At 39.6% G+C, this 12945-nt stretch overlaps 1 protein-coding gene and 1 pseudogene across 2 annotated transcripts; one reads left to right on the top strand and one right to left on the bottom strand.

Annotated features, from left to right (window-relative positions):
- The first annotated feature begins 6736 nt into the window (after positions 1-6736).
- On the top strand, positions 6737-7993 carry si:dkey-51e6.1 (uncharacterized protein LOC558617 homolog). Of its 2 annotated transcripts, none has more exons than XM_048253024.1 (3): positions 6737-6936; positions 7421-7558; positions 7756-7844. In XM_048253024.1, the coding sequence occupies exons 1-3, from the start codon at positions 6795-6797 to the stop codon at positions 7770-7772; spliced, it is 297 nt and encodes a 98-aa protein (XP_048108981.1). In that variant the 5' UTR covers positions 6737-6794; the 3' UTR covers positions 7773-7844. The 2 variants fall into 2 exon arrangements, with proteins under 2 accessions (XP_048108981.1, XP_048108980.1); XM_048253023.1 differs by having other exon boundaries at positions 6738-6936; positions 7421-7545; positions 7756-7993.
- Positions 7994-11259: 3266 nt separating this feature from the next.
- LOC125300774 lies at positions 11260-12170 on the bottom strand (annotated as a pseudogene).
- Between the last annotated feature and the right edge of the window lie 775 nt (positions 12171-12945).

The raw sequence follows: 12945 nt of genomic DNA, 5'->3' as shown, positions 1-12945 counted from the left end.
GCCATGCAGGGTCATTGCATAGTTGTTGAGAAGTAACAGAAAGCCTATGCTTAAATAATGACAAGTGAAAGAGACAACAAAGAATGGTTTGTTTTAAATGCTGACATTCGACATATGTACACTTTTGAGGTTTCATTTTATTTCAATGGCTATTTTAACTGTCATGAACTTTCCTGTGAGTGTTTTAGAGATTTAAAATTAAATGGGCCGTTAGGGTGAAAAAGTGAACTGGTATTATTTTGATTTGCTTTAATAATACACCTTCTTGGCATTCTATTTTAAGATATTCAGTAGGTGAAATAGTGTGTTTCCTTCTTGTGTTAGTGGAAAGGGGATCTTTTTTTCCTATGGGGTCTGGAGGGAAGGAAATGGCTCATCAGAGTTGGGCAATGAAAGACTGATCAGGCGCCTGGAGTGTGGTGTCAACACATAAACATGGAGACAAATTGTCTCCATTGTTCCTATTCAGATATGCTGTTATGTGCATGAGAAAGTCTTGTTTTTTACTTTTACTGTTTTTTTTTTTTTACTGTAGAGAGGAACACCACACCACACCATAGCTGGCAGAAAATCCAGATTTAATTCAGTTAACCTTTAATGTTCATATTCCAAATGACAACATGACCTACTCAAATGAGGAATCCCATCATTCCAATCTGTTCAATCAAATCCAGTAATTTCCATTCCTTTCCACATCCGCAGCACTGCCTCCATGTTCAATATATTTTTATTTTAGTAAGTAGCTCATCAGCTTTGAGTTGGCTAGTGTCAACTTGTCTCATTTTGTTGATTTTGTTCTTAAATTCGGGTTTTAGATATCTGGGTTGAAATGACATAGTACCCACTGACAAATGTCTGTAATGAATCAATACATAAATAAAGTGAATATTTCAGTGTTTGTTAACTGATGGTTAATTCACAATTTACTGTAATCAAGATTGAAGTGAGATCATTAAGTCACCACGCCATTATTTTTCACAAATATGTACTAAAAGCTGTTTATTCAAAGTATTAGCCTACAAATTGACCTCAGGAAAATGTTATTGTGTGTGTAATTCAGCTTCCACTGAACATTATTGGATCTTATTGCACAGGTCTTCATAATGCTGTAGAATGCTCCATTAACTTGACTGGACTCCATTAACGTAAATAGACTGTTGCTATATGTATAACAGAGACTGCTGTCAAGGATTCTTATTCACATCTTTCATATCATTCCGCTTTCGCGTCAAGGTCGCGTTAACCCTGTCGGGACTTATTTTCTGATAATGACCGGCGGACAATCTCTTCTCTCCCTTACGTATTTGACTCAGGAAATCCAGACTGATTACATTATCTAACGTGTGAATGAGCTACTAAACTCACTAAAGGAAAGTGCATTGCTGGTGCTCTACTGTCACACAAACATGCATAAACTCTACACACTCCAGTCTACACCCTTTATTTGCCTACCTTTATAATAAATACAAATTGTTATTATTATTATTATTATTATTATTATTATTATCAGTAGGCCTAGTAGTAGTAGTAGTAGTAGTAGTGATATGTAAGGTAAGGTAAAGTGTTCTGTGTGAGTGAGTGTCATCATGGTGATGATGCAAATGAGTAAGTCCAACAGTGCAACAGTGCAAGAATAATGTCTATATATATCTATATATATATATATATATATATATATATATATAACTATATTAAGAAAAGGTATAAGTGTGGCCATGTGGCATGAAGGGAGGGGTTATGCATATGTGCAAATATAGCACGCAAACAGTGGTAAAGAAAGACAGTGGTAAAAAGTGGCTAGTGGACAGACAGTATCCAAACATGGAGGGGGTGAAGAGGCAGACAGACTATGCAGAGAAGTCTATCTCTCCTCCTTCCTTAAAGGAGAATTCCGGTGTGATATTGACCTAAAGTGTATTGAAACATGATACCGAGTGTGAACGTATGTCTCATAGCCCATCTCGGCTTGTCCCCTGCACTCCAAAATCTGGCGCTAGTTAGCCGATGCTACCAACAGCTTTTTCAATAGTGGTGCTTCGGCATCGGGCTAGCCATGCAAATAATTTTTCGACAGAGAAGACGTTGGTTAGCTCTACTGCAAACTGCTTTTCACTCTCCTTAGATAACGTTTACAATGTCAAAACATCATGCTAAATAGAGATAACATCATGTTAAACTAAGTTAACTCTTAGTTATCTCCTTTGTAGCAGATCTAACGTGAACATTATGCAATCCATTTAATTGGGAACGAGTCTGCACTCACGAGAGGGAGAGAGAGCCGCAGGTTCCAGCTGGCTTGTGATTGTTGATAATTGATATCTCCTTCTTATAAGAAAGTTTTAAAAGGAAATCATGAAGGCAACAGTAGTTCCCACTACTGACCATTTAAAAACTGTGAGAGGGCCCAGCCATATAAGTACAGCACTAGCCATAGCAGAGCAGGCAGAAGATCATTGAGAAATAAACGTGAATTAAAGCGACTGTCTTAAAGCGACAGTGCACAATTTATACATTAAACAGCATAAAATTAGCAGTATTTTTAAGCAATTAATATTTTAAAACAAATACTTTTCATACTAAATTATAGGCTATAAAAAATGTATTTTTTATGCGTGTGGGGGGGGGTGTGGGGGGTTGTTGTGCGGCCCGCCGGCCAATTTTCGAAACCCAATGTGGCCCTTGAGCCAAAAAGTTTGCCCACCCCTGACCTATACTACCCTTGACCAGTTGATTTGTGTATTGTCATACATTTAGGCTACTTTAAAACCAAACATACAGTCTGCAAAACAATCACAAAGAAGACAAGTCGTAGGCCTAATCAAAAGGGCACAATCATCTGAAATGGCATCAGAGTGAATCATGCATTTTTTCTCCATCAGATAAATTACAGTCTCTCAGTCTCTAGCCCCCACACCCACGCTGTCTGTCTCTCTGTCTCTCAACTCACTTTCACTTCCTGACCAGCACCGAGTGTGGACTTTCCCATAAACGGAAGGCTAGTTTTCTCTCACCGCACTGCCTTCCCAGAACCGCTGCATTCTTAGGCCATTGTTAGTGGCACACACAAGCAGAGAAAAGCAAACACTAATTTCCCTCAAATATTGTGCATTGAATCGCTATTACTATAAGTGCAAGGCAAAGCATCTTTGCACCGGGGTTCTGAATGTTTATGTTTTCATCCAACAGAATGAGTGATGTTTTTCACTAATTATGGTGGTTTAGACCCTCTGATATCATCTTACCAACTGCTTGGAGCAGCATATTTTAGAAACAGTAGGCCTATATTTGATAGCAATTTTTCCCTTTTGGTATTTATTGTGACAATGTTGCAAAAACAATGTTTCATGATGAGGCTCATTTACTAAGAGTGGGTATATGAAACCTGCGTTGTGTTGAACCTGTGCGATTCAGCCCTGCACACGCCCGGACTCGAACCCGCGAAGAGCAGCACTTCGGATCGGGAGGCGAGTGTGCTGACAGTTGAGCCCAGGCTAATGGCTCGCATGCCAGCAGCACTCTTGAGGTGTCGGGGAGTGAGGTTTACCAATGTTCCACAAGCACAGCTAAGCTAGCTGGCATCCGTTACATATATGTAGATAGATAGATAGATAGATAGATAGATAGATACTTTATTGATCCCTAGGGGAAATTCAAGGTCACAGTAGCATACAGACAACATACACACACACATTCAGTAACAGCAGAAAAAGTCATTAAAAGTATATAATATAAAAAACACAACTAAGCAATAAGGACTGTAGGAGATAAAGAATATACTAAATATACTAAAATACAAATTATACTAAATAAAACTTAATCTCAATCAATTCTAAAAAACAGTATCCACATAGTGGGTGATTAATCAATCAGGTGCGCTTGCAATGACTGAAGCAGGGACTGAGCCTGTGGTCCTCTGTGCATAAGGTAAGGTAAGGTGCTCTTTGTGAATGAGTGTCATGGTGATGGTGCAAAGTCAAAAGTCATGTGTCGCAGTATCAAAGAACAGAGGTCACAGGCAGCCGTGCCTCTGGAGTAAACAACAGCACAGCCAATGTTGGGGTTAAGGACAGTGGCCTCCTCTTCTCTGGAAACAATGAGGATGCTGACAATGCAAAACCAGAGATGTTCACTCAAGGAAATACCTTCTGGTATGACAGAAAGACAGCAACAAAAAGCTACTGACTGCAAGAGAACTAGGAGTCAAACATGCACATTAAATCATATTATGACTCTTGTATTGCTGTGAATGTGGATGCCTTTGTCTGTTTACTACATAGAAAACAGGGGTGTGACACAATATCCATTAACACTAAGGCTAACTGTAGAGCTTGTGCCAGTATGATTCCTTCGGCTACATTACATACAAACCAATAATTACATGCACACCAATAATTACATTCATACCATATACAGCAAAATAATGCCTTAGATGCCTAAACTTTATTTAATGTTTTCTATATACAGTTCACAGTATTTTCTATAAATGTATTAATTTGATAGATACTCTAAAGTGGATTTTAAACAACAACAATGTGAATACTATTACTATCACTACTACTACTACTACTAGGCCCTTAAAGGAGAATTCCGGTGTGATATTGACCTAAAGTGTATTGAAACATGATACCGAGTGTGAACGTATGTCTCATAGCCCATCTCGGGCTTGTCCCCTGCACTCCAAAATCTGGCGCTAGTTAGCCGATGCTACCAACAGCTTTTTTTCAATAGTGGTGCTTCTCGCATCGGGCTAGCCATGCAAATAAATCACTGTTTTACACCCATTTACGAGGCTCAATGTATCTCCACACTTCATTGGTAGACTTCTGAGGACCCTGACATTTAAAACGAGACATTGAGAACTTTGAAAAAGCACTGGTAGTTTACTTACAAGACGATTTATACAGACAGTATCTTCACGAAGTTTAGCATTTGCAGCCATCTTGAATTTAGTCACGATAAATTCGAGCAGCAGTAAGAATGAACAGGTATGATAAGGGATCAGATTCCAAAAATAATTCAGTGGAAATGCATGGATTCCAGTTTCTTCCAGTAGCAGCAACTGGAATCCATGCATTTCCACTGAATTATTTTTGGAATCTGATCCCTTATCATACCTGTTCATTCTTACTCGTTGCTCGACTTATCGTGACTAAATTCAAGATTTAGTCTCTATCGCAGTAAAAAAATAGCGAGCAGCCTGATAACTAAATGAAATGCTCGGCGAGCCGGATGAAAGTGCTTGGCGGGCCGGATCCAGCCCGCGGGCCGCAGTTTGCCCACCCCTGGTCTAGGAAGTTAGTCTTAAAGAAACCGTATGTAAGATTGTGGCCAAAACTGCAATCACTTTCAAATTAATGTAGAGCAGTGTATCCCTCTCCCTGACTGGCAGAGCTGGCAACCCAGATGCCGAAACACTACTGACTTAGTAGATAGGTGGAGGGTGGTGCATCAGGCCAAAACACAACAACATCAACATCAGTTGAGGGCTGCAATTTCACTTTTTAAATGACAATATCCTGGCCGGACTACTGTTGTTAGTGATAAGTATTTAAAATGAACATGATTTATTAATGTCTAGTGACATATCAGGGCCATTTTATGATTAATTGATATACATTTAGATAGATAGATAGATAGATAGATAGATAGATAGATACTTTATTGATCCCCAGGGGAAATTCAAGGAAAAAAAAAAGAAAAAAAAATCTATTCATTTCTTACATAGGGTTCCTTTAAGTTGCAGAGGTTAAAGCAACACTGCTGTCGCACGCACGCTATTTGTTTATCCAGCACCTACTTTGCAAATAACGATGTCCACACACAAGGTAGAGAAAGTTGCCTGATTTTATTAAAGTATGATGTATTGCAACATCAGATGCAAGTCAAATGTGTAGTTTCTTATGTCTCAATCCACCGAACTACAGATCCGCTACCCGATCTGGCAAACTTACATAGTGCGGTTATAGCCGATAGAAGGCCGTGAAGCGAATGCAGAAGTGCCGTTCACCCTGTGATGAACCACTGAAACGATTTTGGAAACATTATTTTAAGGTACAAAAAACTCTTTGGTGTTGCTTTAAATTGGAGCGCACCAGAACGCAGCTCGCCTCCTCAGGTTCACAACAGCTCCATCTCCTTCAGCACTAAATATTATTATTCCACTTGAATAATTTTTCATCTCCTGGCAAATACATGGCATATGAGACTGACTACATTCCACCACAGTTTGCCTTCACCGCCATAATTGCGACTAAATTACCGGCGGGATGTCTGATCTGCAGCAAGAGGAGGACACGCAAAATGTAATGTTGAAGACATTTCGATAGATCATTCTGAGAGTGCAGATATCCATGCAGACCAAATACATATAATGCAACATTGTGGAAGTTACTGTAAAGTTGCCCGGCGATTCAGAACATTCCGCCAGCTTTCATAAAAATTGGGCTTGACGTTTTGTGTGATCCTCATGGAAAAAATGAAATCGCTATGGAACATTGCATTTGGACACTGGGTAAAAATGGGCAACATATAAGTGTTCCATCCAGCGCGGTAGTCATAATTTTAATTCGCTAGAATTGTTCTGTTAATGGAAAAAATTCAATCGCTCAAAATGAGATCGAATTATGAGTTAATTAATTCGCATGAAAATCTTATGGAAAAGGGTTGATGATACTTTACCCAAGTGACCCGATAAGGTAAACCAGGCTACTAACAGCACAACGTGTAGGCGCTTGCGCATGGGTGGCAGGTTGCCAATGGCAGACAAGTTCAGGGCAGGCTAACAGCGAGTGAGTATGGCAGACGTTCTGAACAAAGTTCCCGACGTTGAAATAGATTCCGACGGAAAGTTCAAATACATACTGGTGAGGTTAAAAGTGAAAGATGGAGAGGCTCACAAAGACATTGTTAGAGGCACGAAAAGTGCAGAATTCCACAGTAAGTTTGCATGTAAAACGTCGAGATATATGAGCTTTCAATGTTGCTTTATAGTTGAATGAGCTGCGGCGTAGCCTGCCTTAAAGGTAACTGAAAATAATTTGAGTCGGCATAAGCAGGCCTACACTAATTTCTTTTAAGCGAAGAAACAACCGACAACCCTCCAACAAGTCAACTTGAATGAGAAACTGTTTTGAAAGAATACAGTCTAAGAAAACGTTATTTTGGAGATTATTTCCATTGGTTAAGAGTGGTTAACTCACTTGTTTTACTGTATCATGAGCCTATTTTGACTAGCCAACATTTAGGCCAGTGGTTGTAAATTCGCTTAAATATATTAATAGGCATAATTAAGCCTATGTAACGTTTGCCTAGATATTATAGGCTTATTAGGCAATCATATTAAGATTTTTTTTTTTCACCTCTGCTAGGCAAATACATTAATCCTGAAGGTAATGTTAGCCTATGTGCACTGAATTTGTAGACCACATCTTTGAAAAGGTGAATCCAGCCATGCAAGCCCTTGGGCTGGAATGTGTCTGTCTTGGGGGAGGCAAGATTGAACATAGCAATCAAGAGAAGAAGCTGCGAGTGTTTGGAGAATCAACTGTAAGCATTGACAGTAAGCCATTAACAGTAGCCTAGTATCTAATAGTAGCCTACATCTATTAAAGCAACAACACACATAGTGTCTGCATTGCAGTATTATACATTGAGTAAAACACACCTAGTTATGCTGCTTTATTTAGTTAATGTCATTGAAAATGTGTTTTGCTTTTAGGCTTGTGTTTAAATTGACATTTGCCTTACTGTGTGCAGGGCTATGGAAAGGCTGATCATGCCGTGACCGTGGAGAAGCTGAAACCAGTATTCAAAGACTATGAAATAACCTGGTCTGATGATAAGAAATAAGATTGATCTATTTCTGTACTTCTCTTTAGGGATTGCTAATCACAGCTGAAGCCATTTGAAAGGCTAGTGCTGTTCCCAAGAGCCCACTGGACATAAAAAAGGATATAGTTAAATGTTGTGTTAATGAATGAATCATTGTCTCAAATCTCTAATTTGTTGAGTGTTTTTTCCCTTTAAGCTCTAAGGGAAATAAAAGGGATAATATTTTGCACAAATAAATAATGACCATCAAAGCAGTTTTTTGATGTGTTGATCTCAGGGATGACTAACACTAGTGATGCAGGGCAGCAGTCCTCTTTGTTTGCACAGTAGTCCAGGGGCTATCGGGCTCTGCAGAATGTCTTTAGGAAAACACACCCCTCTTTCCTCTGGTTTAAGACAAAGTGACAGAGACTGGCTTACTTACTTTCTTAATCTTACCTTACTAGTCACTAAGATGGATTGGGCCATCCCTAAAACAAAATGTATGGACAGTGATGATTGCTCTGTAAAAGGAACAATATTATTAGAGAAAGAAAATCCTTGTAACAGTATTTTAATAGTAAATAGAGTAGAGTGCAGATCTCAGAACATTAGCAAAAGTGAAACTAAATTTGAGTTGGAAGCGCTCCACCATTTGATGGGTTCTTCCTTGGCCCATACATCTTTTCACTAAGGGAGCGTCTATGTAATCCTACACAGCAACAAACCACACGACACACTCAGGGCTCTATTTTGGCGATCAGAAACAGATGGTCAGAGGTGTAAAAGTTTATAGACATTAAAGGCGTGGCCAGTCCACATTCACTAATTTAATGGCGCGATTATGTGGTGAAACGTCAGGCACTTGGCGCAAAACAGTTGTTCTTATGTTGTGTGTTGTTCTCATGGGTGTGTTTTGGGCGTGACATCTATTAAACTACTGACTGACAACGTAAAAACGTAACCTGAAAAAAGCAACACTTACCCCAATAATGTTCAAATGATTGAATAGAAATCCTAAGGATAATTAACCTGCAGAGGAGTTGCTGCTTACATCCTGTGACCATGCATCTTCAGCTGTGCTTTATATGCACCTTTTGCTATAGACAAGGTTTTTCTTGGTCAGTGGTGTAATGATTTTTAGAGGGTGTAAAATAACCGTTTTTGGATCATGCGCCAGACCACACCTTATGTTGCTAATTACCAACCCCCTGGGCGTAAGGTTTAATAAAAGTGGAGCGCTTGGTGAAAAGTCAACACTTTATTGAGTGTATGATAAGAATAAGCTTTGTGCCACCTTGCGCCGGGTGCACGATAGAGCCCATAGTCTCCTAGTGGAGGTAATAAACAGTTCAAACTGAACACTAGCTGTCCATCTATGATTCAGACCCTGTTCATGCAGCCAACTTTAGAAACCAACACAAGGTATTTATTTTCTATTCACACAATTTTCAGCAGTTATGTGTTTTCATTAATGAGATGAAAACATCCACACCTAATGGAAAATAGTGGAAAATCCATCTAAAAGCTCCCTGCGGGATTTCTGTTCCATTGTTTTCTCCTTTCATGTCCACTTTTCAGATTTCTATCAGTATTTTTAAACATTTACATCTGAGAGACCTTCTCTAAATCAAGATAATACTGATTCAATTGTAGCAAGACTTGGTCTTGTGTACATATTGTAGATCTTCCTTTCCTTCCTTCCACAGATCCGGCCAAACAATCCCAGCATGCCCCTGTATCCTAAGGTCTTCAGAAAGAGCATAGGGCTTTGACTTGCCATGATCGGCTGGAGGGAGGCTGTCTGCAGACAGGAAATTCCTGTCATGATTATTCCAAGCCCCTTCACTAGGTTGTTAGAGTGTAAACTGTCAACTAAATTGGTCGATCTCACAAATCAAAAATTGGGGGGAAAGGTAACGTATCTCATTAAAACTGTGAACAAAGCCATTCTAAACTGCTCATTTCCTCAGTTAGCCTAATATTAGACATATTCAATTGGCAGTCTGCTTTGTGTTGTGGAATTCTTTGCCTCCGCCTCGTCCATTAATTCCGTATATCGGGACACCTCGTGGCCGTTTTCCTTAATTCTACCTTTGTCAGTTTCATATCAGTGTTACAGTATCACCACCATCACTGCCTCGTTGTGAAACCTAGCCTACTAACAATACTTCAGGGGGTTGTGCTGTTTCTGTGCCTCTTCACCTCCTAAAAACCTCAGAAGAGGAAAATATTCCTGCTTACAAAAGTCTTGTCTGCCCCATTTCTCCTGAAGCCCTGCAAGGAGTAGAAGACTATTTCAAGAATTAGACAAAGACAATAGACTATTTCTTTGGAGATGAAGTTACATTCTTACATTGATGTTGAGTTTATTGTGTGAAACAGAGTAAACAAAGCCTTTCGACACCCCCACTAGATTGGTTCCCTTGCTACCAATCGGTTGATTTAAACTAGTGTTTCTCAAAGTGTGGTCTGGGGACCACTGGTGGTCCGCAAGCTATCCCAAGTGGTCCACGAGCAGACGTGGTAAAATATAATATAGATGAGTTGTTTGCAGTATTGAACCAACTTGTATGTGAATCCAAACAATTCTGCAACACTGCCTATGTAAGCTATAGCAGTTAAATCATACAGTATGAATCCTCTGACACAATGTGCAATGACAATAACCAAGGTGGTTCAGTGAGTAGGCCTATTGTGTAATATACTGCTGAAGTAGGTCTACTGTTTTTTTAGTTAGGTGGTCTGTGATTTTATTTTTATTGGTTTGACAAAGTTTAAGAAACACTGGTAGAGGTGGTGTGCTGTCATGCTGTTATTTCTGCAGTGAAAGCAAACATTTTTGGTGGTGGTTTTCAGTTTCATTTTTTATTTTATTTTTTGAAGTGGATAGGAACCATGTGTATCAACTGACTGAAAGAGGAATTCCCTGTAACCTTCCCATTTAAATGGAAGTTGTTTCAAAATGTCTGGACCTGTAACATGGATACTTCTGTCCTCCTCTGGCTTTAGAACCATGCCACTGTATGTATGGTGAGATGTCTAACTAATCTAATATTAAATGTATACATTAATTGTAACTATTTGCAGCTCATTTTCCAGTTCATTCATATTTAGATTTGTTATATTTTATATGATTTAAATGCTACATAATGCAGATCATAATTGGGTTGTAAGACAGTTACCTTTGTGCCCTAAAACTGAGCCAAAACAGAATAAGAGTGGTGTGTGTGTGTGTGTGTGTGTGTGTGCCCACATGCAATAATAGAAGAGACTGGGTAATGCTTCAGAATTTATTGATAGAAGTTGAGCTGAACGGGTGAAATGATTCTCAACAGCATTTAGAGCTGCATGCAATTAAAAGATGGAGCCTATAGATCAACAAAGCAGAAAGCTACTGATAACTGCTGAGTTAGGCCACTATGCACGCACTGCGTAATGAAGCTGACTTCACTGACAGCACTGGAATCTGACATCATTCAGGGCAGTGTCGTCTCCCCAGCCCTGTGCTCGTTCGACTTTCATCTGAACACCGCAGATTCCCCTTCCCCAGATCACTGGCCACTCCATCCACTCCATGTGCCCCAGTGCATGCCAGCACCCGTCAGAACCTCTCCAGTGTTGCACCGGAACATGATGTTGTTGGCAGCCGTGTCATCTCCACCACCCTGAGGACGCTCCACGCGGAGTCTGAATGACGTAAGGTATCCATAATTGCGGCACACCTTTGCTGGAGTCCACCGCCCCCATCTACAAAAAAAGAAAACAAGTCATAACATTCGCCAACTTAGCAGTAGCTGGTCAAATAGACTCGAATTATGCTGTCCACAGGTTATGAACCTACCGTCCATATGGTAATATTGAACGAGTTCGTGTGTGTTTGCAAAGAAGTCCGATTGAATTAAGTGCCGTGTCATCTCCGCCGCCCTGTGCCCTTTCCACCTGAAGGGACAACCAGAAAGGCAACCAAGGAGACAGTCAAGACAGACTCTGGTAATATCATGAATGTACAGTAGGTGTAGAGAACTAAGTACATAGAGTACTGCACTGAACTACTATTTTGCACACTACATTTCAGAGGTAAATATTAGAAATATTATATTTATTTGATGGACAGGTTTAGTTACTTGTTACTTTAAAAGATTTAAAACTTTTGGCGTCTTACCAAAAGTAATGTAGTTCACATTTCAGATGTGACAGCTACTTAAAATAGTGATTAAACATGTTAAACAGATCCAGTATCTTACCAAAATGCAATGATTAAAGTTCAAAAACTAAAAACAGATTCATTTTACCTTAAGACAGAAGCCAATAGCACGATAGCCACAGGGGCATTTTGTCATGCCACCCCATCTGCCCCAGCGTCCTCCATTGGTGACGCTGATGAGGCTCCCCTCTGCAGGGAAGGCCAGTGGAAGGATGACCAAAAGACCAAAGATGAGAGAAATCCCTCCTGAATTTGCAAAAGATAATCCTAGAAAGGGCATAATTTAGCACAACACAATTTATATAAAAAAAATGTCTTAAATTATTAAAGATATAGCCTACAAGTAATTGTTTCTTAATTAATAAGGAGGCACATAAAGGTTATTTTGAGACAAGAAATCCTGACAAGGAGATAGTGAGCATTAGAAAAAAGATAGAAGACTGCTATTTACCTGTAGTCCCAGATGATGATATTTTTCTTCTGTGATCTGGTTGCTGTGGTAAAGATAGGGTGCTGCAGTGGCCATATATCCATTGTAATGGTGATGCTGGAAATATGTAAATATTTCACCAGAAAAATGTTTGGTTGATTGAACACTACAAACATTGACACCCAAACGTTGTTTTACACATCAGCCAACAGAAAGCAGTTTGTCACACTTGGTCCACATCAGTCTCCCAAGTCTCCTGTCACTCATGGTGTCCCCCAGGTTTTGTACAATACAACTCTGCAGCCAGGCTCCTCACCCATACCAAATGATCTGCACACTGAAGCTTAGATTCTTGCCTTTGAGGATAGGACTGTGCCATGGGAATGGATCAAGAAATGTCCATGAATAGTTAATGAATATAGTATTCATGGTGTACCATCAGCAGCACACACCACAACTTTTGTAACAACAAAAAAGAAACATAAAATTGTAGCAGAGC

Source organism: Alosa alosa, chromosome 9 (assembly GCF_017589495.1).
Source record: "Alosa alosa isolate M-15738 ecotype Scorff River chromosome 9, AALO_Geno_1.1, whole genome shotgun sequence".
In the NCBI taxonomy this organism is placed as follows: Eukaryota; Metazoa; Chordata; class Actinopteri; order Clupeiformes; family Clupeidae; genus Alosa; species Alosa alosa.
The sequence above is the reverse complement of the archived record's forward strand: the minus strand, read 5'-3'. Positions and strand labels throughout refer to the sequence as shown.